Source organism: Dipodomys spectabilis, unplaced genomic scaffold (assembly GCF_019054845.1).
Source record: "Dipodomys spectabilis isolate Male_0828 unplaced genomic scaffold, ASM1905484v1 ptg000379l, whole genome shotgun sequence".
Lineage (NCBI taxonomy): Eukaryota > Metazoa > Chordata > Mammalia > Rodentia > Heteromyidae > Dipodomys > Dipodomys spectabilis.
In genome coordinates, this window is record NW_024871056.1 from 777,294 (window position 1) to 801,304 (window position 24,011).

At 58.7% G+C, this 24,011-nt stretch overlaps 1 protein-coding gene across 4 annotated transcripts; it reads left to right on the forward strand.

Moving 5' to 3' along the window:
* Positions 1-306: 306 nt before the first annotated feature.
* On the forward strand, positions 307-21,513 carry C1qtnf1 (C1q and TNF related 1). 4 transcript variants are annotated; one of them, XM_042667181.1, is made up of 5 exons: positions 518-771; positions 1,805-1,817; positions 17,191-17,352; positions 19,411-19,550; positions 20,161-21,513. In XM_042667181.1, exons 3-5 carry the CDS (start codon positions 17,198-17,200, stop codon positions 20,709-20,711), a joined length of 846 nt encoding a protein of 281 aa, XP_042523115.1. In that variant the 5' UTR covers positions 518-771; positions 1,805-1,817; positions 17,191-17,197; the 3' UTR covers positions 20,712-21,513. The 4 variants fall into 4 exon arrangements, with proteins under 4 accessions (XP_042523116.1, XP_042523115.1, XP_042523113.1 ...); XM_042667182.1 differs by lacking the exons at positions 518-771; positions 1,805-1,817 and adding an exon at positions 307-400 and having other exon boundaries at positions 17,184-17,352; XM_042667179.1 differs by lacking the exon at positions 1,805-1,817 and having other exon boundaries at positions 677-779; positions 17,184-17,352.
* Positions 21,514-24,011: the final 2,498 nt, after the last annotated feature.

A 24,011-nucleotide genomic window follows, 5' to 3' on the forward strand; every position in this document is an offset into this window, starting at 1 on the left:
ACCTTTGCAGCAGACTCTGAGCAAAGCAATGGACCCTCGCTTTCTGAAGTGCTCGCACGCACACAAAACACAAGCTGACAAGCTGCTACAGGTACTCAAGGAGCACCCTCAAACCTGAGACCCGTGGGGGTGTGTCAGCCACAGTTTGAACGCAGCATTTGGCCACCTGGGCTCCAGGAAGCCCATCCCCCTCCACCAAGTAACTTGGGGTCCTCAGCCTCTCTGGGCACCCTCAGCCAGTGCCGGGCGTCCTTGTCCTGGGCTCCCAGCCATCTCCACATCTGGACGAGACTGCCGACGCCTCCCCCCGCCTGGTTGGCTCCCCGGCACGGCCAGAGCAGGGAGGGCTGGCCGGCCGGCTGGGCACACACACAGTTAATCCTCGGAGGCTGCTGTTTGGGTAATTTGCGCTGGGAGCGTTCTAGGCTCCGCGGCAGCTCACATCTGGCTGGGGTTTGCTTGCTCCTTGTGTGTTTGTCCTGCTTTCTTCCTCTCTTCCTTGACTTTTGAGAAGGCACGTTTCCGCTTCTGGCCAAAGAGACCTTGGAGCTAGCCGGGGAGATAAAGGTGCTGCTGCATTCACATCCGGCCCTCCCCGCGCTCAGCCTCCTCCCCAGGGGACTTTTTTCCTCTCTCTCTCTCTTTCTCTCTCTCTCTCTTCTTGGACAAGTCTGTGCTTTCCTGCCGACCTGGCCCGGAGGAGGCTTAGCTGCTGGAGATGCGCTAAGAGACCGAGAGAGACGGGAAAGATTCAGCCGAACCGGCTCAGCTGTCAGGAGGTAGGTGACCCAGCCGTGGGGGCCGGGGCTGCACCCCAGCTCCAGCCCGCTCCTGTCTCTGTGGCTCCAGCTTGCTGCCAGCACGGGACTAAGCAGACACCTTCTTGGTGGACAAGGTACCGGGTGGGAGGGGCTGGGTTGGCAGCTGTGGCAAAGAGACAGAGGTGAGAAGTTTTAGGGGGCGGCGGGTGCACGGATGCCGGCTGACCCCCCCCCTCCCCTCAGTCACTGGGACTTGGCTACCTCTGAGTGGGAGGGAGGCAGGCTCTTCTGCAGAACTCACAGCCCCGTCCGTCCCCCGCCGTGTTGATCTTGCCACACTCTCCTACGGAAGCAAAAGGCGTACGTGTGTACTCATCCCTACCTCTGGAAGCGTCTCTCTCCCAGCCCGCATGACCCCGCACCCATCTGCTACCTAGGCCGATCCGGGGCTGTCTGTGCCCACTTGGGCCTTGGCACAGGATGGGAGGGTGGACTTTGCCTGGCATCCCACTGTCTGTGTGTCCCGGAGGGTACCCAGATGGGCTGGGTAGGAACAGTCTCTCTCTCTCCCCCAACTGTGAAGCCGCCATAGGCTGAGAGGACCCCCGGGCTGGTCTGGGGCTGCAATCTCAAACCTCCTCAATCCTCTGGCAGCACCCCCCAGCCTCCGCACAGCCCTTCACGTGTCTCCAGTGGCATAGGTGTGGTCCCCTCCTGTTAGCCTGCACCCCACCTTGCCAACCCCTGCAGCCCACCCAGGCTGCTCCCAGCCTCCGCCGCCATCCTCTCCCTTCCAGCCTTAGTCTCCTCCCCCACCTTGTTGATTTATTTACTTTGGTGCCAGTAGTGGGTCTTGGACTCAGGTTCTAGACGCTCTCCCTTAGCTTTTTCAGTTCAAGACTAGCACTCTAGCACTTGAGCCACAGCTCTACTTCCACTTTTTGCTGGTTAACTGGAGATAAGAGTCTCATGGATTTTCCTGTTTGGGCTGGCTTTTGACCCTGATCCTCAGATCTCAGCCTCCTCAGTAGCTAGGATGACAGGCAAGAGCCCCTGGTGTTTGGCTAAGCTTTATTTACTCTTGCAGTGGCCCTGCTGCTGCCTTGTCTGCCTCTCTCAGTGTGTAGGGGTGGGGAGACCATGGGGCATACTTTTTGGAGCTTTGAAAATGAGAAATGTCTTGAGAAACAACTTCCTGGATCCCTGGGGAGCGTGTGACGTCCTGAGAGACAGGCCCCGCTCTGCTTTTAATAGTGCAGAAAGTACACACTTCCCGGCAGGCTGTGCAGCACACGTGCATGGCCACTAACACACACTAGACTGTGACGTGTGCTGCGGGGAGGGGCGGTGTGTCCTCCGGCACGCCTGCTCAGAGTCCTGCTCACCAGGGAGAGCTGGGAGGCTGGGGGCTTGTCCGCCGCCGCTCGTCCAACAGGAGAGGGGCCTGGCGAGCACCCAGCCCAGGCAGTGGCAAGAAGCAGCAGAATGAAGCATGTGTTTGTTGATCTTCCATCATCCATCCAGGAGTCTCTGGCCCATGGGAAGCTCAGAGGGGCTCATGGTTTGCCCCATGCCCCAGAGGCAGTGGGGTAGGGGACCCTAGATCCTCTTCATCTGATCTATGGATCTAGTCTTCATCCCCCACACGTTGATGCTGGGAACTCTCCATGCAGTCTAGGGAATCTGAGCTCAGCTGAGCCGCTCGTTTCCAAAAGAGAAGGCTGGGCAGGAAAGACAGTAGGTTTGCTTTCCAGGGGCACTGGCTGCTTTTTCTGTCTCTGTCTCTCCCTGTCTCTGTCTCTCTGTCTCTCTCTGTCTTTCTCTGTCTCTGTCTCTTGGTCTCTGTCTCTGTCTGTCTGTCTGTCTGTCTCTCTCTTTCTCTCCCTCTCTCCCCTCCTGCTGTCTTGACTTCCCTGCTACCTGCCAAGGGAGGTGCTCCTGGCAGTCCTGGGAGAGAAATGTGGCCTTGGGTCCAGGTTCAGGACACAGCTGCCCACCAGTGAGAGATGTCCTCCTGAGCAGGATCCAAGAAAGCCCCCACGCCGTCCCCGGATATAAGCTTCCTGCTCAGGGTGACCAGCACGGCATTCATTTTTCTTTTTTGGAACATGCCCCTTTCTGCTGTTCTTTCTAATGCCCCTCCCCCAGCCCTAATTAGCATGACTCACAAACCAAATATTCTGGCATTGAACGTCACCCATCAAAACAAAGATGAAAAGAACTTCGTGGAAACAGTCATGCCGCAGGGTGTCCTCACTGGACACCAGCTGAGCATCTGCGTCTTGTCCTCAGGGGTCAGGCGCTTCGGTGGGTCCCAGTCCTGGGGTCAGGGCTAGAGGGGGCTGCTGGCTTAGGAGAGAATGGGTCACAGCATGAGGCCAGACAGGCAGGAAGATGTTCTGGTAGTCTTAGTTTCTGACTGTCCGGTAGCAGACTCTGCCTGACAAGTCAGGAGAAACTGACAGCCCAGAGACATTCGAGCTGGGTGGCGGCTACCGAGAGGGCTGTTGTTATTTTTTCCTGTTTTACACACCATAAATGTCAAGTCACACAGGGCCGTTCCTAGACCCTGCCACCTCCCTGTCCCCTTCACATGACGCAAGGAATGTTCTGGCTACACCAGAGAGAAGTTTGTCAAAGGAGCATGAGCTGCAATGTGTTTCCTTCCATACCCCTGGCTGCCCGGGAAGACCACCTCACAGCCTAGCCTCCAGGTCCTGTCCCTCACCTTGGCCTTGGCCCCGGTCCAGCCTTGCCTCTGGCCCTGGCCCTAGCAACTTCTGTCCTGAGCTTAACCACAGGACGTGCAGACAGACCTGCACTATCAGTGCCCTTTCCCCTCCCAAGCCTGGGAGTAAAATGCTGAACTTCTGCCCAGTAAAACTCTGGGCCCATTCCTGGGGGAGTGTAGGCCCTGTGGGGGGCGGGGCCCATTCCTGGGGGAGTGGCAGGCCCTGTGGAGGGTGGGGCCCATTCCTGGGGGAGTGGCAGGCCCTGTGAGGGGCGGGGCCCATTCCTGGGGGAGTGGCAGGTCCTGTGAGGGGTGGGGCCATTCCTGGAGGAGTGGCAGGTCATGTAGGAGGGTGGGGCCCATTCCTGGGGGCGTGGCAGGCCCTGTAGGGGGTGGAGCCCATTCCTGGGGGAGTGGCAGGCCCTGTGAGGGGCGGGGCCCACTCCTGGGGGAGTGGCAGGTCCTGTGAGGGGTGGGGCCATTCCTGGGGGAGTGGCAGGCCCTGTGAGGGGCGGGGCCCATTCCTGGAGGAGTGGCAGGTCCTGTAAGGGGGCGGGGTCCATTCCTGGGGGAGTGGCAGGTCCTGTGAGGGGTGGAGCCATTCCTGGGGGAGTGGCAGGTCCTGTGAGGGGCGGGGCCCATTCCTGGGGGAGTGGCAGGCCCTGTAGGGGGTGGGGCCCATTCCTGGGGGAGTGGCAGGTCCTGTGAGGGGTGGGGCCATTCCTGGGGGAGTAGCAGGCCCTGTGGGGGGCGGGGCCCATTCCTGGGGGAGTGGCAGGCCCTGTGGGGGGCGGGGCCCGTTCCTGGGGGAGTGGCAGGCCCTGTGGGGGGGCGGGGCCCGTTCCTGGGGGAGTGGCAGGGCCTGTGGGGGGGCGGGGCCCGTTCCTGGGGGAGTGGCAGGCCCTGTGAGGGGCGGGGCCCATTCCTGGAGGAGTGGCAGGTCCTGTGAGGGGTGGGGCCATTCCTGGGGGAGTGGCAGGCCCTGTGAGGGGCGGGGCCCATTCCTGGAGGAGTGGCAGGTCCTGTAAGGGGGCGGGGTCCATTCCTGGGGGAGTGGCAGGTCCTGTGAGAGGCGGGGCCTATTCCTGGGGGAGTGGCAGGCCCTGTAGGGGGTGGGGCCCATTCCTGGGGGAGTGGCAGGCCCTGTGAGGGGTGGGGCCATTCCTGGGGGAGTGGCAGGTCCTGTGAGGGGTGGGGCCCATTCCTGGGGGAGTGGCAGGCCCTGTGAGGGGTGGGGCCATTCCTGGGGGAGTGGCAGGTCCTGTGAGGGGGTGGAGCCCATTCCTGGAGGAGTGGCAGGTCCTGTAAGGGGGCGGGGTCCATTCCTGGGGGAGTGGCAGGTCCTGTGAGAGGCGGGGCCCATTCCTGGGGGCGTGGCAGGCCCTGTAGGGGGGCGGGGCCCATTCCTGGGGGCGTGGCAGGCCCTGTAGGGGGGCGGGGCCCATTCCTGGGGGGAGTGGCAGGTCCTGTAGGGGGCGGGGCCCATTCCTGGGGGGAGTGGCAGGTCCTGTGAGGGGCGGGGCCCATTCCTGGAGGAGTGGCAGGTCCTGTGAGGGGGTGGGGCCTCACTGGGGCAGGGCGGGGTATCGAGGGGCGGGGAATAACTGGTCCTTGAGGGCCTAGGCACTCACGGGGGAGGGGCAGATCCGTGGGTGGGGCCTCACGGGGTGTGGCAGACCATGGGCGGGGCCTTACAGGGAGTGGCAGGTCCAGGAGTGGGGTGTGGCCTCACGGGGGAGGTGGCAGGCCCTGGGGGCGGGGCCTCACAGGGCGGGGCAGGTCCGGGGCGTGGCCTTACCGGGCAGTGGCAGGTTCGTGAGCAGGGCGGGGCCTCGTGGGGGTGGCTCAGAGCCTGATTGGACCCTGGAGCTCTGGCCCAGGTCCGATCTGTGTGTGGCTACTCCTGCGGGAGAAGCTCTCAGAGCCATGACGACCCTCACTCTGCCCGGTTACCCAGGGCGGAGTTCCAGGGCCGCGGGGTCAGGCGGGCGAGGGTCTCTGGCCCGCCCTGCGGCCAGCGCGCCCCGCAGCCCCTCCTCGGGCACCCTTCCCTGTGGAGTGGGGCAGCCGCGGGCTGGGCCGGCTGGGCCCCGTGTCTGGCCATCTTCCTGCACCCGGGAGAAGTTTCCTTTGAAGGGAGGCGGGGGTCCAGGCCAGGCCCGGGGAAGAGCCAGGCCGGGCAGGGCAGAGGAGGCCAAGTTCTTGGTGCCTGGGGCTGGGTCAGACGTGCTGGGGCCACAGCCAAAGCCACATATGGTGGCAAACCCCACGTCCTCCACCCTGGGGCTGCACTCCACCCCTGGCAGTGGGGCATCTGGTGACCAGCCACCGCTGGGCGGCCCTGGGGGCTGGGGAGGGGTGGCTCTGGCCGAGGGGCGCCTGGGTGGGTGAGGCCGGTACTGGGCCTGAGCCCGTGCCCACGGGTCTCGGGGTTGGCCTCAGAGCGTGGATGCTGGGCAGAGTTCTGAGAGTAAAAGGGAGGATCAGCTGGGTTTGGGGCGGCAGAGAGGTTCCGGAGCTTCTGGGTCCCCGGCCTGGGCCCGGTGAGGCTCCACGCTGAGGAGCTCCATGTCCTCTAGTCCTCTGATACTTACCTGGTAAAGGCACTGGATGGAGGCTGCTGGGCAGGTTGGCAGAAGGTGAGGGCCCAAAGTCCACCCTTCATCTAGCTGTGGTATGCTCTGCTTCCATAGGTCCCTGCCCAGTGGCCCCTGTAGTGGTATCCAGTCATGACTGACTTCCAAACAGTCTCCAGAGGCATGGACAGACAGGCCCCTCTCCTTCTATCTACATCCACGTCTCTTCTGCTATTCATTCTGGCTGGCAGGATGCCAGCTTGGTCCTGGTCCTGGTTCCAGTCCCAGCAAGGATGTGAGGGTTACTCTGTTTCCCAGCCCACACAAACGGTTGAGCTCTAGGGATGGGTGTTAAAGTACTAACAGGTGGAGCTGGGTGTGGTGGCTGACACCTGTAATCCCAGCTACTCAGGAAGTATCCAGAGGATCCAGAGGATCACAGAGGATTATAGAAGATCCTCTGTGATCCAGAGGATCACAGTTCGATGCCAGCTGGGGCAATAAGTCAGCAAGACCCCATCTCCAACCAACAAGCTGGACACAGTGGCACACACCTGCCTGCGAAGCTGTGACCCCAGCTGCACATGAGGCTGTAAGTAGAGGATCATGGTCCATCTTTTTTTTTTATCTGAAGAATAAATAAGGCAAAAGAGGGCTGGAAGCATAGGCTCAAGAGATAGAGTGCCTGCCTAGTGAGTTTGAGACTCTGAGTTCTGAGTTCAAACCCCAGTGTTGGAAAAAGAAGGGAAGGAAGGAAGGAGGGAGGGAGGGAGAGAAAGAGGGAGAGGGAGAGGGAGAGGGAGGGAGAGAGAGAGAGAGAGAGAGAGAGAGAGAGAGAGAGAGAGAGAGAGAACACACTAGGTGCTGTAATCCTAGCTACTCAGAAGGTTGAGATTTGAGGATTATAGTTCGAAGCTAACTTGGGCAGAAAAGTTCCTGAGACTCTTACCTTCCATTAAACTAGCAAAAAGCCAGAGGCATGGCTTAAGTGGTAGAGCATCAGCCTTGAGTGTAAAAGCTAAGTGAGAAAGTGCAAAGTCCTGAGTTCAAGCCTTAGCACCAAAAGAAGAAGGAGGATGAGGAAGGAGAAGGAGAAAGAGGGGAAGGAAGAAGGAGCAAGGAGCAAAGAGGAAGGAGGAGGAGAGGAAAAGAAGAAGAGGAAGAGGAAGAAGAATAGGAGGAGGAAGGAGGAGGAGAGGAAAAGAAGAAGAGGACGAAGAATAGGAGGAAAAGAAGAAGAGGAAGAGGAAGAAGAATAGGAGGAGGAAGAGGGAGGGAGGGAGAAAAGGAGGAGAAAAAGAAGGAGGAGGAGGAGGAGAAGAAGGTTACAGGATGGCACCACTGCAGAGATCTTAGCCCTTTCCATCTGTGAAGAGGGTCCAGACCACCCAGCACCCAGCACCCAGCACCCAGCATTGTGCCTGGAGGGCAGGTGATGCTTTGCAATGCTTTGCTTCTGAATGAATGGACTAGAGGCCAACAGGCAGACATCTCCCTGAGATGTAGTCAGCTATAAATAAGCCAGCCAATCAGCTTCCTGTGGGTAGGGGGCACTCTCATTCTCTCTCTCTCTCTCTCTCTCTCTCTCTCTCTCCCCCCACCTCTAGCTCTGTCTCTCTCCTTCCCTCCCTCTCTTCTGGTGCTGGGATTTGAACTCAGTACCTGGGTGCTGTCCCTGAGGTCTTGTTGCTCGAGGCTGGTGCTCTGTCTCTTGTGCCACAGCTTTTTGGTGGTTAACTGGAGACAAGAGTCTTAAGGACTTCTCTGCCTGGGGTTGTTTTTGAACGGTGATCCTCAGTGACTAGGATCACAGCCCCAGCCCGGCTGCCTCTTGTTCAGGCCATGGCCCAGACTGCCACAGATGTCACTAACTGTTTGTTGAGTGAATGAGTGGAAGGATACGAGGCTTCGGTGCCCGCTGGCTTGCATCCCACACGGGGCCCGTGAGCCACAAATCTGCCACGGCACCACCACCCCGCCCCCGCTATCTACTTTTTTATGCACAGTCAAGTTCCCTGGAATTGATCAAATGCTCCCTGGGTCCCCAGGGTGGGGCGCATCTGTCATTTTCTAAGTGGAAAATAATGTGTACTTACTGTGAAAAAATTACGAGACTCTTAGAAAGAGAGAGAGAGAAAAAAAAATCAGCCTATAGAAGCCCAAATAAGAAAACAGGAAGCAGCCATGTTTCCATTACTCAGGGTAGTGCCGCCAGCAGCCAGGTAGGCGGCCTTCGGGGGCTTCCCATGCGTGTGTGTGTGTGTGTGTGTGTGTGTGTGTGTGTGTGTGTGCGTGCACGAGTGTGAATCTGTACACGCTTGTGGGGAGGGGTACGAGTCTGCAGCATGCATTTCTCTCTGTCATATCCACAGAGGGTGCTGCTAGATGAGTCTCCTCCCTCCTTCCTCTCTCCTCCCTCTCTCTTCCCTCCTCCTCCCTCTTTCCTTCTCTCCCTCCTTCCCTTCTTCCTCCTTCCCTCCTTCCTCTCTCCTTCCTCTCTCCTCCCTCCCCCTCCCTCTTTCCTTCTCTTCCTTCCCACTCCCTCCCTCCCTCCTTCCTTCTCTTCCTCCCTCCTCCCACTCTTCCTCCCTTCTTCCCTCCCTCCCTCCCTTCTTCCCTCCCTCCTTCCTCCCTCCTTCCTCTCTCCTCCCTCCTTCCTCTCTCCTCCCTCTCTTCCCTCCTCCTCCCTCTTTCCTTCTCTCCCTCTCTTCCTCCCTCCCTCCCTCCCTCCTTCCTTCTCTTCCTCCCTCCTTCCTCTCTCCTCCCTCCTCCTCCCTCCTCCTCCCTCTTTCCTTCTCTCTCTCCCTCTCTTCTTTCCTCCCTCCCCCCCACTCCCTCCCTCCCTCCCGGTGAGTTCACCCTCATCAACCACCTTGCTTTCGGCCTCCATTGTGTGGGTGCTGTCCCGTTCATCTCCTGGGACAGTAGTCTTGGAGGGCCCCGCGTTTGCAGCTGTGACTAAGGAGGTCTGGGGTTGGACTCTTGGAAGCAGGAGGCTTCCCAGCGTGGAGAGGAAGAGCGCTTGGGGTGTAGCTCCAGGCCACCCCTGAGAGACTCAGCGTTCTGCTGGCCTTGGTGGTGTTCCCTGGGACTCTGTCAGGGACCTGCTCTTGAGGGCTTGGCGGCTCCTGTGGGAACGGCTGAGCTGAGAGGCTCATGAGGCCTCATGCCTGTAATCCCAGCTGCTTGGGAGGTAGGGGAGATTGGAGATGGGAGGGAGAGGGTCCTGCTTCAAGGCCAGGCCCCGGCAAAAAGCACAAGACTCTATCTGAAGAATAATGAAGGCAAGGAAGGCCCCGAGTCTCAAACCCTAGTACTTACAAAAACATGTCTCAGATGCTGGAGACACAGGCACATGGGACCTGGCTGCCACCTTCCCAGAGCTCAGGGTTCCCGAGACAGGATGGGGCTGCCAACAGGATGGGGCTGCCAGTGACAGCAGAACAGCTCTGTCCCGGTGCCAGAGCCTGGGGGAAGGTGGCAGCCGGGAGGGAGAAGCGGGGGGGGGGGGGGGGGAGAGAGGGGGTTGTTATCAGGAGACGCATTCAGACAAGGCAGATTTCAGCGTGATGAGTGGCAGGTGTGTCGAGAGGAGAGCGAGGTGGAGACAGACTCCCCTCCACGCAGGCAGAGATCTCAGGGTTTAACCGCTTCTTTATTGTCACCAGACACCCCCAAAACCAAGGGGGGAGCTGGAGGGGTGACCGCAGAGAGGGGAGGAGACGGGGGGGGGGCGAGGAGGTGGATTAGATGTGTCGGGGGCCTGACCTGGGCCCCTGGGGACGCGGGTGTCTTTTGTGGAGCTCCAGCTGCAGGAGGAGCCATGAGGAGGGCGGGGGGGGGGGGGGGCTGTGAGTCTCCTGGCAGAGCAGAGAGTCAGTGCCCTGCAATCTGGAGACAGCGCAGAGCAGCACCAGCGGGGAGCCCTCTGGCCAGGGGAGAAAGGTCCCCTCAGCCCCTCTGCCCACCACTGGTCCCATGGGAGCGTGAAACGTGGCTCCCGTGGCTCACAGAAGGTTTTATTGTGTCTCGTCTCAGCGGATCAAACCATCCTTGTGTGCTGGGTGTTTTGGAGGGTGCAGGCTCGTGGCCTCTTGCCAGTTAGGGCTGGGGTGGGATTGGGGTGTTAGTCGCTGGAACCTGGCAGGCAGGCAGAGTTTGGGGTGAGGGGGTCGAGGCAAGGACTCAGTCCTGGAAAGCCGCTGTCTTCCTGGGGGAGATCAAGAATCCGCCAGTCAAGATCCACCAGGGAGCAGCAGCCCCTGGGTCCATGTGAGCGGTGACCACTGACCATAGTCCCCACACTGGGGGTGGTGGGGGCAGGGGGATCTTGAGTTCAAGGCCAACCTGGACTACAGAGTGTGACCTGCCTCAAAACCAAACAAAACGAAAAGAAAGGAGGGGGAGAAGGAGGAGGAGGAGGAGGAGGAGGAGAAGGAAGGAGGAGGAGGATGAAGAAGAGGAGGAAGGGGAGGAGACCGGTAGTCCAGCCTTGGTGTAGATGAAGTCGCAGCCCACAGTGAAGACCATCAGGTGTTTCTGAGCACTCAGAGTTGAGTTGGGTGCCACCAGCTGGCTCCTCAGGGGTCTGGGCTGGAGCAGGTGGCAGCAGGGCCGTTGGCTGTGGGGTGAATCACACTCCTGACCTGGGATCCGTCTCCTCGGCGCTGGGAACCGTCTCAGGATGTCCAGGCCTGGGGCCACAAGGCAAGAGCTGTGTTTGTGCTGCCTGTGCCTGGCCGGGCGGGGCAGCGGAGAATTTCTAGTTCTTTCCTCCCTGGGTCTTGATGGGGTGGCCCCCAGGGTGCTGGCACTGCTGGTACGGGTGGGTGGGGGAGTGGACAGTGGGCCAGGCCACCTGGCACGAGTTCCCAAAGCAGCCCAGCAGCCGTCTGCCTGCCCCGGGCTTTCCAGCTGGGAGGTGATATGAGGATAGGAAATCTTTGTTCTCTCGGGAGCCGATCACAGTACTGTGGGCTGGTCTGGGCCGGTCAGGTGCCCCCAGCGCCTGATGCCTGGCAGACACATGGCCAGCCTTGGCTGGGTTCCCACCCCAGTGAGTCTCTCCTGGCCTCCTCTCTCCAGGAAGAGGCAGGACCTACCACTAGAAGTTGCTCTGACTCCTGTCACGACGTTAGTTTGGGGAGCGGGTAACTAGGGCCGTGAAGGGCTTTGGGGGGAAGAAAGGACAGAGGCAGGTAATTCTGACTTCCTCAGGAAATTCTCATGGCCACCAGGGTTAGGGGCTCCCCAATGTAGTTCCTCTCCCTTGGACCCCAGAATCTGAATCCTGCAGTCGCTGGGGGCTCTCAGCTCCTCAGTGGAACAATTCCACTCGGCATGGAAGGAGAGGGCAAGCAGACGGGTCCTCTGAGATGGTTGCGGCCAAGGTGGAGGGAGGATGGCCATGGAGGGAGAACCTTGGCTTTGGTCAAGGAGCTGAGCCAGGCGGGGACACTGGATCCTTGACCTGGGAGCCTCCAAGTGTGGGATGCAGTCTTCGCTCGTGCCCGACGCTCCCTTGGGACAGGCGTATAAACTCTGGGGTTGGTGTCCGGGCCCCAGAAGAAGCCAGATGAGAGGGTTTGCCTTGGGTGGGCTGAGGCTGGAGAATAGCAGGGCCCCCTGGAAAGCATCGGATGCCAGTGAACAGTAGGGAGGAGACTTGACCTTCCCGGGTTATTAAGGAGGGCTGGGGGGGGGGGGTAGATGAGCCGGATGCACCGGAGGAAGGAGTCTAAATGACTCCCAGATTTCTGGCCCGCTGCTTATTCATGGCTCCTACTTCCTCCCCCTCCAACTTCTCATTAATCTAGAACAGAGCTGTCCCACAGAACTTGACGCAACACTGCCATGTTCTTCCAATATGGCGGCCACCAGCTGCCATGGAGTGGGCCCAACCTTGAAATGTGACTGGTGGAACGAAGGAATCGAACGTGGGATTTTCATATTATTTGTTTGTGCTCGGAGTAGAACCCCAGCCCCTCAGGCATGCTAAGCAAGAGCTCTACCCCTGGAATTTTATTCTATCCTATTCGAGTGGATTTCACGTTCACACACGGCTAATGGCCACTGCACAGGAGAGTCCAGGTTGAGCATGCTCCCTGCCCTCCCCCCGCACCCCCCCCCTTCGCCCTGCCCTGCTCCCCCACTGATGTAACATTTACCATTCAGCTATAATGGAGTACTTGTCTGTTTCCTTCTCAGGACTGTAATCTTGTTGAGGTCAGGGAATACATTTAATTTATGGTTGGATCACTTGCTCCCAAGCTCTCATACAATGTCAGGCAAATCACAGGCGTTTGGTAAGCCAGGTCTGCTCCGTTACCACCTAAGAGAGCAGCTCGGACTTGCCTTCCAAGACTCCCTTCAGCTTGGGGCGATTACAGGTTTCTGCCTCTCAGAACAGCTGCTCACCCGATGAGGATTAAAGACAAAACAATGTTTACAAAATGCTCTTGTCAAACAGCCCTGGGCTGGGTGGGGCTCAAGGACCAAACCCACACAGGCAGCCCAGAGCTCCGGGAGCCCACGGGCAGCGGGCAGCTACGCTGAGGACGGCGGTCAGGAGCCACAGGACCCATTTTATGTGTAAGGAGGACTCGGTTGCACGTGGCCTCCTGGAAAGCTCCACCGCAGGTTCACGTGGGGTCTGTCTGAGAAGGGAGGGAGCTACCGGGACCGACGTGCCTCTGATTTCCCGTCATCCTCTAGGTCTCGTAAGGTACTTGGTTTCTCCTTTGTGTGTCCTGGGGCTTGAACTCAGGTCTGGGCACTTTCCCTAAACTTGTTGTTTTGTTCAAGGTTAGTGTTCTATCACTTTGGGCCACAGCTCCATTTCCATCCCCCTTCTGAAAAGGGAGCCTTCTTGCTGGGGCCAAGCCAAGGTAAAGGCAGAGAGGGAGGACTGAGGAGGGGGGCAAAGGGGGAGGACTGAGGAGGGGACTGAGGGAGTTGGTGGGAGAAATGAGAAGAGTTTCCAGAACATTCCACTCATATGGGGTTTGAGAAAGGCAAGAAAGGCCTTGAGTTTTGTGGCACTGCTCTGATGTCAGTGCAGCCCAGACTCAGGAGCATGTGGTCCAGAATCAGCAGGGCCACTGACTGACCAGCTCTGGCTGTCCTGAGCCGCTGCCCTGGACTTGACCTGGTGTGGCTGTCCTGAGCCGCCGCCCCGGACGTGTCTGTGCTGTGTGGAGCACATTTCTCATTCCTCTCATGGCTCACTGTCGGGCGGAAGACTTGGTTTTGCTGGAAATTGCAAACGGCGATCTGCAGCCGAGCTTGGGAAACACCGATCTTACCCCAGTGTGGCAAAAATGAACCAAATGCCACGATGCCAACCTTGCAGTAGGACTTAGTAGAATGGAGCTAAGGATGGGGATGAATAGATCAGGGTGCTGGTGGCTCACGCCTTTCATCCTAGCTACTCAGGAGGCTGAGACCCGAGGACGGAGGTTCAAAGCCAGGCAGGGCAGGTAATCTGTGAAACACTTATTTCCAATTAACCAGCAAAAAGCCAGAAGTAAAGGTGTGGTTCAAGTGGTAGACCACCAGCCTTGAGTGTAAAAGCTAAGGGACAGCATCCAGTCCCTGAGTTCAAGCCCCGGTGCTAACACACAGGTGTGCAGGCACATATGCGTGCACACACACACACACACACACACACACAATGGTGATGCAGAGGGAAAGTTTTCAGTCTTGGCCTTCCCTGGCGCACAGAGCAGGTGATGGGGTGAGCCCGCACCAGCTCGCCCTCATCCCGAGCCCCTGCCTGCCTTCTGCCTGTCACGCCCGTCACTGAAGTGCCCGCTCTCTCCTGGCTGGGGCTGGGTCCTGGGCCCATCCACCTTTCATGCCCAAGGTGTGCTAGGCCTGTTTTGTCAGGCTGGGTAGACGTGAGCCCTCAGGAAAGCTGCTTCCAGTGGACACCCTGCACTGTCCCTCTGCTGGGGACCGTTCTCCCCCAGGGCGGACACTGGGCAAGTCTACACTTTTGTATTGTCACCAATGTGTGTGTGTCCTAACTGACACAGTGGGCAGAGCTCATGGCACTGCTGGAGATCCCCAGTGCACAGGACAGTGCCCAACAAGGAAGGATTTGACTCCAAATACCAACACTGCTAAGGCCAAAACTCCATGGGGTTTTGCTGGTACTTTCCACTATATTTGCATTTATCAAAAGGCATATATATTGTTTCAAATTCAGAAAAAAAAAAAACCCAAAACCAAAACCAGAAGCCAGTGTAAGCCAGGTGTGATGGAAGACGCCTGGAATCGCAGCACTTGGGAGGCTGAGGTTTGTACCCGCCAGGGGACAGCACCCAGGCCCTCCTGAGCGCAAGCCCCCGTACAAATCTGAGGATATCCTGGATTACCTAGTGGTTTTGAGGCTGGCCTGAGTTGCGTAGAAAGACTCTTTCTTGAAAAGAAAACTAAAGCAGCTGGGCACAGTGACTCACACCTGAAATCCTAGCTACTCTGGAGGCAGAGATGAGGAGGATTCAGGTTTATGGCCAACATGGACGAGAAAGTTAGCAGAAGCCATCTCAACACACAAGCAGGCTTGGTGGCTCTTGCCTGTCATCCTACCTATGGAGAAGGCGCAAGGAGGAGGCCTGGGTCTAGGTAAAGGTGTGGTTCGGGTAGAGCACCTGCCCAGCGGGCGTGAGGCTGTAGCACAAACCCTTGAACCACCTACAGGAGAAAAGAAAAGAAAAAACCGAAAAAAAAAAAAGTTTAAAGAAAACTTCCTTTTTTAAACTAATGCAAGCTTAACACATAAAAGGAAAACAAAAAGAATAATTAACAAGGCACCAAGGGGAAAAAAAAGACAAAGCAAAACCCCAAACAGGAAATACTGAAATAGAGAAATAAACAGATTTCAAGAACTGGACTTGACAAATATTTGTTGAGCAGCACCGCGGGCCAGGCGGCTGAGGGATGCGGGGCCGGTCAAGGCTGGACTAGGGGACAGACATCCAGACAGGAAGGCGGCCGCACCGCCTGGCTGGGAGCAATCTCAAAGCCAAGCAAAAGTCTCTAAGGTCTGGGACGACGGGAAAATCAAAGTCTGGGAGAGCTCGGGGGCGGGGGGTGAGGGGGGTGGGAACTTGAGGTGCTGCAGTCGCAGGCTGGCTGGGGAGGCAGGAAGTGTGGTCACCTGAGGTCAGCCCGGCGGAGTTGAAGGGCAGCTGCCCCTCTGAGACAGTCCTAGGCTAACTTCCCGAAGCCTCTGCTCTTTCAGGCACAAGCGGCTGTTTAATAGTGAATGGCTGTTGTCTCCTTAAAGGACTCCCCGGGGTGCACGTGGGGTTAGCTCGCTGAAGGTTGAGTCTACTCCTGCCCAGCCCTAACCCCTGGGGCGGGCGTAAGGACTCACAGACACCTGCCCTGGAGTCGCAGGGCAGTGCCGGGTGCCATGTTCCACCCTTCTACAGAGTCTTAGCAGAAGAGAGGAGGACAAAGGTGCTCCTGGTTGAGGAGGAGGACGAGGAGGAGGAGGAGGAGGAGGAGGAAGAGGAGGAGGAGGAGGGATGCAGGCCAGGGGACGGGAGCCAGGAGCTGGGGTGGCAAGAAGCTGGTGTGAAAATGGTAGCCAGCAGCCCAGGCATGAGTTGGAAATGCAGAGAGGTCCTGGTCTTGATTGGCTGAGTCGGGATCTGCACACTGGCGGCAATCTGCCCGGGTGTGTACAGCAGTGTTTGAGAAACAGGGTGTGTGGTACAGCCAAAGAGCCTGAGAGTCCCTTTCAGGATGGATGGATGGTTTGAGTACATGCTTGTAAACACACACACACACACATGCATGCATGCATGTTGTTTGAGCTTCTAAAGCAGGTAGGGAGGTGCCATGCATACCAAAATGTGTGCCAGAGACAGAGGGAGGCGGGGGCGGGGTGGGGGTGGGGCAAAGGATGGCCAGCTCCCTCTCGTTCCTCTCACATCTGACTCCACAGGAGGACTGAGCGCTGCTTCTTGTCTCCAGGAGGACTGAGCTCCTGCCCCTGGCCTCCAGGAGGACTGAGCTCCGGCTCCTCATCTCCAGGAGGACTGAGCTCCTGCTCCTTGTGGGCCTGGGCCCAGGCCTCTTCTTCCCCATGCACGCGGAGGAAAAGCCGTGTCTGAGCATCCTGGTCAGGGCCAGGGCTTTGTTCCTCACAGGGGACAAAGCCCCTGGGTGAGGACTGCAGGGGAATTGGTGGCGGCTTCCTCCGAGGAGAGGAAGGCCGCATTAATCTAACAACTAGAGAAATCAGACGGAGGGTTTGACTTGTCCTTAAACAGGGTGGGGTCTTCTGAGGGTCAGACTTCACCTTTGGGTGAAGGTGAGAAGCGCATCCCAGGGAGGGTTTCCCCAGCCGGCCAGGTACGCGCGGGCACAGCGGCTCCCGGCTGCAGGCGGGCAGGCCTCCTGTATCCCCAGATGAACTGGGGGAGATGCTCTTAAGACTGAAAGCAAAGGGATGCTGTGCCGAGCTCAAGTCCAAGCGCCGCCCCAACAGGCTCCTGGGGAATCCCTAAGAATCACGTTTCTAGGACGGTCTTCATGCTGGAAGGGGAAGGTCTGTCCCAAGCTTGTTCCCAAAGCACCAAGGGCTTCCTTGAGCAAGCTATGACCTTCCCCGAATTAAATGCTAGAGAGCCCCACGGAGCGCCCCCTGGTGACAGAAAGCAGCTTTCAGCCTTCGTGTGTACACACACACACACACACACACACACACACACGCAAAAGAAGTGGACTGTGAGTGCTCAAGATTCATCTGGGATTGCGTTTGCTGCTGGTCAGGGGCCCAGTGGCTGTGCACGCTGCTTCCTGCATGTCTGGGCCGGTGGAGAAGGGCTGTGCTCCGTGGTGTGCAATGGGCCGAGGCTCCAGTGTGGGCATGGGCGTGCATGTGAGTATGTGTGTGTGTAGACATGTCTGTATGTGAATGCATACCTGTGCACAGTTGTGTGAGGGCAGATGCACAGTGTGACCGTGTGTGTGTGTGTGTGCATGCACACGCGTGTGCGCAGCGTCAGTGTGACCGAGCACTTCCTGGTGGCATGGGCGGTGCGCTGTTTCTCTTGTTGCTGCTTTGTGACCGGTTCTCTCCTGTGTGTCTCCCCCCAGGGCCCAGGGGGAAGATGGGCTCTTCTGGATGGAGACGGGTGCTGAGATGCTGCTTGCTGCTGGCCTTTGCCTGGGGCCCGGTCCTCAGCCACGTGCCACATGACCAGCAGGAGCCGCTGGAGCTGCAGGGGACCCAAGAGCCACTGGCCACGCCAGACCACTCTAAGAGGTGAGGGGCCCTGATGCCCGGTGCCCAGGAGCTCCGCCCCTGGCCAGGTTAAGACTAGGGTATATAGCACCACAAAGCATGGGGTTTTGGGGAGCTCCAAAGGGCAGACCCAATACCAGGGAGCTGTCCCAGGGGAGACTGGTTCTGAAGGAAGGCAGGACCTTTCGGTGACTCGGGATTCGTGTCTGATCCTGACCAAGCCCATCCTAACCCCGCTGGAGAGTATGTCTGCTAGTGGTGTTTTGGTTTTGTTTTTGTTGGTCATGAGGCTTGAACTCTGGGCCTGGGTGCTGTTCCTCAGCTCTTCAGTTCAAGGCAAGTACTCTACCACTTGAGCCACAGTACCACTTGCGGTTTTCTGATGGTTCATCGGAGAAAAGAATCTAATAGACTTTTCCTGCCCAGGCTGGCTTTGAACCGTGATCCTCAGATCTCAGCCTCCTGAGTAGCTAGGTTGACAAGTGTGAAACGCCGGTGCTCAGCTTCTCTCTTGTTTTTAATGTAACAAACATGAACCGATCAAGTGCCTGCTGTCAGTCAGACACCCCTTAGGCACCAAGGAAGCAGTAGAGTGACACATGCAGCCAGGCAGGCTCTGCACATAGTAGGGGTGCTGGGGTCACAGAAGAGGGAGGTGTGAGATCTAGGAAGGCTAACCAGCAGCATGAATTGTGTTTCAGAGGGTACCTGGGGATCTTCCAGGTGCAGGAGAAAAAGGCAGTCAGAATGCTGTGTGCATCTCGGGGAGCAGGGCGGGGCGGGAGGGGGGGTCAACGCTGAGGTCCCCCTCAGCAGGGAATGTGGAGTCACAGGGAGGTTTGCATTCTGTGGAGTTCTAGAAGGAGTGCTAGAGGGAAGTGTGAGGAAGGATGGAGGATCATGGGAGAAGTAAATCTAGAAGCGCGGTCCAAACAGCACTGGTTTGTTAGAGACGATGAGGGCCTGGGTCCAGTCCTGGGGGCACCTTGGGGCAGGGACTCGCTCCTCGGGACCCGGTGGGTGCTGAGGCAGAAGGCTCCACCTGAGCTCTTGGGGATGATACTGGAAATGTTTGGAAAGAGAAGGTCCCAGCCGGGCGCCGGTGGCTCACACCTGTCGTCTTAGCTACTCAAGAGGCTGAGATCTGAGGATCACAGTTCAACATCAGCCCAGGCAGGAAAGTCCATGAGATTCTGATATCCAATTAACCAGCAAAAAAAGCTAGAAGTGAAGGTGTGGTTCAAGTGGTAGAGTGCCAACCTTGAATGAAAAAGCTAAGGGACAATCCTCCCCTAGTCCATGAGTTCAAGCCCCAGTACCAGCATGCACGCACGCACGCACGCACGCAGGCACGCACATATGCACACACGCACACACACACTACACACATAGACACAGACACACACACAGACACACACACACACACACACACACACACACACACACACACACACACACAGAAGGCTCTGGGGCTTCAATTTTGGACATCTGTGGGTCCCCTGAATGCTGAACTGGAGATTGCTGGTGTGAAGTTCGATGTTGAAGGTCTGTAGTTCAGGAAATGGATTGGGGAGAGAGTATCCATCTCTGACACTGGACTTGCGGTGGTTAAACTCAGGGTATGTTGACTCGAGCCTGGATGGTCCGGGATTAATGGGGTATCTGCTGCTACCCTAGGCAGGTTTGTAGCACAGCACTAGTGCTGGGCAAGCTTGCGGCATCATGCAATGCTGTCCAGCGCCCCAAGGTGGCAGCATGGAGCCGTCACCGTGCCCCCGCTAGGAGCTTCACAAATGGGCCAGGGGAGCACATGGCTTCTCCTCTGGGGAAGCCCGCAGGGAATGACGGCCTGCATCTTGGAGCAAACCTGTCCTGCGGGCTCAGGTTTTTGCTGCCTTTTCCATTTGCACTATAATGGAAGAGGTGAGATCTTTCTGCAGTTTGGTTCAGGACCCCCCCCCCCCCCCTGCATGGCAAGGTGGGTACCCCAGGCCCACAAGACTCACGGGCAGCAGGTGAGAGGTGAGTCCCGGGCCCTGAGAGTGTGTGGCTTTTACTCTGACGTTTCAATTTCCTCAGAGCGGAAGAAAATGATGAAAAATACAGTTCCAGGCAGGGCGAGGAGCCCCCGGCCTCCCGGTGCTACCGCTGCTGTGACCCGGGGACCCCCGTGTATCAGGCCATCCCCGCACCCCAGATCAACATCACAATCCTGAAAGGTCAGCGGGTGCAGAGACAGGACGGAACTGGAGGGGACAGGAGTCCGGCCCAGCTGCCATCTGGGGGAGTGGCTGGGGGTGTGTGTGGGGGGGAGTAAGAAGCTCCCATCTTGAAGCTGTGACCCATTTCCAGGAGAAGAGGTTGGCAGGGAGGAGCCCACGGGAACAAGAGCAGGAGGGGCGCCTCAGGCCGCAGGTCTGGGTTCTCTGAGTTCTTTGCTGGGCGGCTTGGTCTCTCCAGCCCGCTTTCTGTCTTGTACAGCCCTGGGAGGAGGTTTGTACCCTGGACCCTGAGCTAAGCCCCAGACATCTGTAGCCCATTTGCTTGGAGAGAGCCTGGGCCTGGCCATGCAGCCTGTTGCTTGTGGACAAACCCATATGTTCCTTCATCCTTGCCAGGCTTTCCAGAAGGGGGAGAGAGAGAGAGAGAGAGAGAGAGAGAGAGAGAGAGAAGTATTGCTCCTGGATGGAAATAGATCAACCCTGGAAATGGAGTCTACTAGCTTGACTGATGGCAGACTCCTAATCCACCAGGGCTCAGGTTGAGATCACGTCAGAGCCATGACGTCCAACCAGGGCAACACCCAGGCAGTGTTTCTGTCCCTTGTAGGAGAGAAGGGCGACCGGGGAGATAGAGGACTCCAAGGGAAGTATGGCAAGACTGGCTCTGCGGGCGCCAGGGGCCATGCGGGCCCCAAGGGGCAGAAGGGCTCGATGGGGTCTCCCGGTGACCGGTGCAAGAACCACTACGCGGCCTTCTCGGTGGGCCGGAAGAAGCCACTGCACAGCAACGACTACTACCAGACGGTGGTCTTCGACACGGAGTTCGTGAACCTCTACAGCCATTTCAACATGTTCACCGGCAAGTTCTACTGCTACGTGCCTGGCATCTACTTCTTCAGCCTCAACGTGCACACGTGGAACCAGAAAGAGACGTATCTGCACATCATGAGGAACGCGGAGGAGATGGTGATCCTGTACGCGCAGGTGAGCGACCGCAGCATCATGCAGAGCCAGAGCCTGATGCTGGAGCTGCGGGAGCAGGACGAGGTGTGGGTGCGCCTCTTCAAGGGCGAGCGCGACAACGCCATCTTCAGCGACGAGTTTGACACCTATATCACCTTCAGTGGCTACCTGGTCAAGCCAGCCGCTGAGCCTTAGGGGATGCCCCGCCCCGCCCCGCCCCACCCCATCCTGCCCCGCCCCATCCTGGGAGTCTCACCGGGGGATTGCTGCGCCCTGCAGATCCTGAGGGTCTGCACCAGGCTGGCTTAGCAACTCTCTGCCCAGCCCTGGCTCTCTCAGCCTTTGCATCCCTAGCTTTGGCATTCTGTTCTGCAAGACGCCCCTGGCTGGTGAGAAGCCAAAAGGGCTGTGTGACCCCGGGTCACACGGGGTCTGGTTGGGAGAGAGCTGAGGATAGTGAAGTCATCAGGCGAGCTGGCCTGTGAGAAGCTCCCGGCCGCTCCAGCTCCAGCTCCAGCTCCCTTCTGTGTACATAGCCTTAAGCGACCCTGCAGCACCTCCCGTAGCAGCCAGGGCTTTGCCAAAGGAACTGCCCAGCTCTCCATCTTGGAAGCAATTGAGCAACTGCTGAAGGCTCCAAGGGAGAAAAGTAAACCCACCGAGGAAAAACAGAAAACGAGTTGTTCTTTTTGCTTTTCCAGCCAGCGGTCCTGGGGAGAGGTGCAGAGACCCTGCATGGGAGCCAGGAGGAAACTCCTGGGCCAGGGAGGGCCTGCGGGGTCCAGAAAATTCCTCTGGCTTTCCGGGGTGGGCTTACCTCCGTGGCTTGTTGCCAATCTGTGGCCTTTCTCAAGGTGAGGTGGGTCTTCCTGAGTGCAGCCATGAGGAGGCTAGGGCTGGGCCAAGAGTCAGCTCCCCAGCCAGGCACTGGGGCCTGTCATCCTAGCTACTGAGGAGGCTGAGATCTGAGGATCACGGTTCAAAGCCAGCCCGGGCAGGGAAGTCCGTGAGACTCTTATTTCCAAGGAACCACCAGAAAACCGAAAGTGGCACTATGGCTCAAGCGGTAGAGCGCTTGCCATGAGCTGAAGAGTTGAGGGACAGCGCCCAGGCCCCGAGTTCAAGCCCCACGACTGACCAAAAAAAAAAATAGCTCCCTGGAAGGACCGCCCAGCCCTCTGCAGCTGGCTCCTGGCTGGCAGACACGGCCTGCTCACCGCGGTGCCTGGGCACCTGTGGGTGGAGGGGCCTCACAGGCTCCCAGACCCCTAGCTGTATCCACAAGCAGCAAAGCCCGTGGGGCTTGCAGGCTCCGCCCCACTCTCTCCAGGCCACCCTGAGGCGCCACGCGCGATCGCCAGGCCTGCCCCGTGGCTCAGGCCTCGTTCCTCCTCCCAGCTGGCCGGCCATGGAGGGCCCTGGGTGTTTGCTTTTGCTCCTATCAAAGCACCTCACACTGCGCCCAGTCCTGTCTCTTCCCTGCTCTGCACCTCGGCATCTGCCACGTTCATTTGTAGCCAGGCGGGTGGAATCATCCAGATGGAAGGGGCCTTCACCTGGTCTCGTGGCCAGCAGCCCTTATGGCAGCTTGGGAGGGACTGTCTCTGGACCCCGGAGCAGGGAAGAGCTACGAGGGGTTGGAGAGCATCCCTCTGCCCCTGTCTGTTTCTAGGGCAGGAAATACGTGTCCAACCGCTTGGCTCAGAGTCGCCTGACTGTCAGAGGCTGTCCTGGGACCGCTGGGGCCGGGCTGGTGCATGCACGGATGCCCTGTCCACAGCAGCTGACAGTGCTGCCCTGTCCCGCGCCAAGTGGGGGCTCAGGGTCACTCTCGCTACCAGCTTTGGTCACCTACCCTCCCACTGGGGGTTTCCTTTGCTCAGCCTGGTGACTGAGCCTTCCTTCTTCCGGGGGCCCGGATGCCTGGTGCGGGGTCCACATGTGTCCCCTTGAAGGATTCTGCCGGCCGCATTCTCCAAGCGGCGTGTCTGGGGCCTGCTGTGGGCCTGCAGGCCTGTTTGTGCCCCGCTGCGGGCACGCTGCGGCGGGGCTTGCCTGGCTCCCCGCACCCCACCGCCCTTTCCAGGAAACATTAAACCTGGCATCTGTGCTTGAGCGTCCGGCCTCTTCTGTTTGCTCATTGAATCCAGTCCCCCTTTTCAACCCTGGGATGGGCCAGGAATGGGAAGGGGCTCAGCTTTATACTCGGGCACAGGCTGGGCCTTGAACTGCCTTGCCTGCCTCCCCTCTCCCTCCCTCCCCCACTGCCTGAAGGGGTGTGTGTGTCTCCCTCGCAGGAGCAGCCCCAGCTCCTGGGAAAAGCAAAATGCTGTGGTTGGGTTCACGGCCAGAGCAACCGTGCGAGGGTCCCGGAGCTAGGGTCACAAAGGGGTGGCGTTGCCCACAGCTGACAACCACAGGAACGGGTCCTGCACCAGCAATGGAGGTGCGGGGGCCCCTCAAAGCCTTCCTGCCCTTCCAGCTTCCGGTCGCCCCCCCCCCCTTCTTTAGTTCCCCCATTCAGTCTCCAGCCTCTTTCCTGTGGGCCTCACCCCAACATCTCTTGTTTAAACACCTGTTATTGGATTTAGGCTCCACCGTGAATGCAGGATGAGCTTGAACCCAGTCACATCTGTACACACTTTATTCCCAAAGACGCCACACCTGCCAGCACCCCAGGTCAGGGTGTGTGCATGTTTGGCAGGGGGAGGCTATAATACGGCCGCAGTGACACCCCCCAGTCTTGAGTGCCCCCATCGGGAGCCCCCGGCCTGCCCGAGTGGCAGAGGACAGATGTTCCTCCTCTTCTTTTCACCACTGGCCAACTGGGTGTGCAGCCAAGCCCTTCTCCAAGAGCCAGCAGCCAGCTCGGAAGCAGGAGCCAGCAGGCTGGCGGGCAGCTGGCCCGCACCCTGGCCCGGTGCTGGGTGAGTCCACGTGCTGTGCTCGGCTTTGGGCTGGAGCCAGAGGTGAGGCTGTGGGCGCGGCGTGCTGCTCACTCCCGGCTCAGACCGCTTCCCGGCACAGAGGCCCAAGAGGCCAGCCTGCGGGGGGGGGGGGGGGGCAGAGCGTTCTCCCAAAGGTGCTGGAAGGGCAGGGTTCCCGCCGTGCAGTGCTAATGCTCCCCTGCTCCCCTCCACCACTGCACCCCCAGAGGAAGGAGGCAGCGTGCGCTCTCCAGAGCTTTCTCAGCTTCCGCCTTGAAGTCCCTGCAGCCCCCCAATGCTGACATTTCTCATCCTCCACTCTCCACTTTGTTCCTGCTTGTGGACGGGCCCTGGAGACTTCATAACACATAAGACACGGTGCTTGCCTCCCAGGGGACTTTCCCAGCATTGTCCCTATGGCGGGCCCCGCAGGCCGGCCTTTTCAGAGTTGGACATTCGGCACCAAGTGGTGTGGCACGTCCGACAGTTTGTCGCAACAGGTCTTGTCCCTGTTTCCTGTCTCCAGCTAAAGAAATCCCAGTGTCTGCAAACCCAGATCTGCAAACTC

Coding starts and splice junctions, on each gene's coding strand:
- C1qtnf1 (XM_042667182.1), top strand. CDS start 17,198: ATGGGCTCTTCTGGATGGAGACGGGTGCTGAGATGCTGCTTGCTGCTG. Junction 17,353..19,410: donor ACGCCAGACCACTCTAAGAG/GTGAGGGGCCCT, acceptor CAATTTCCTCAG/AGCGGAAGAAAATGATGAAA. Junction 19,551..20,160: donor CAACATCACAATCCTGAAAG/GTCAGCGGGTGC, acceptor TGTCCCTTGTAG/GAGAGAAGGGCGACCGGGGA.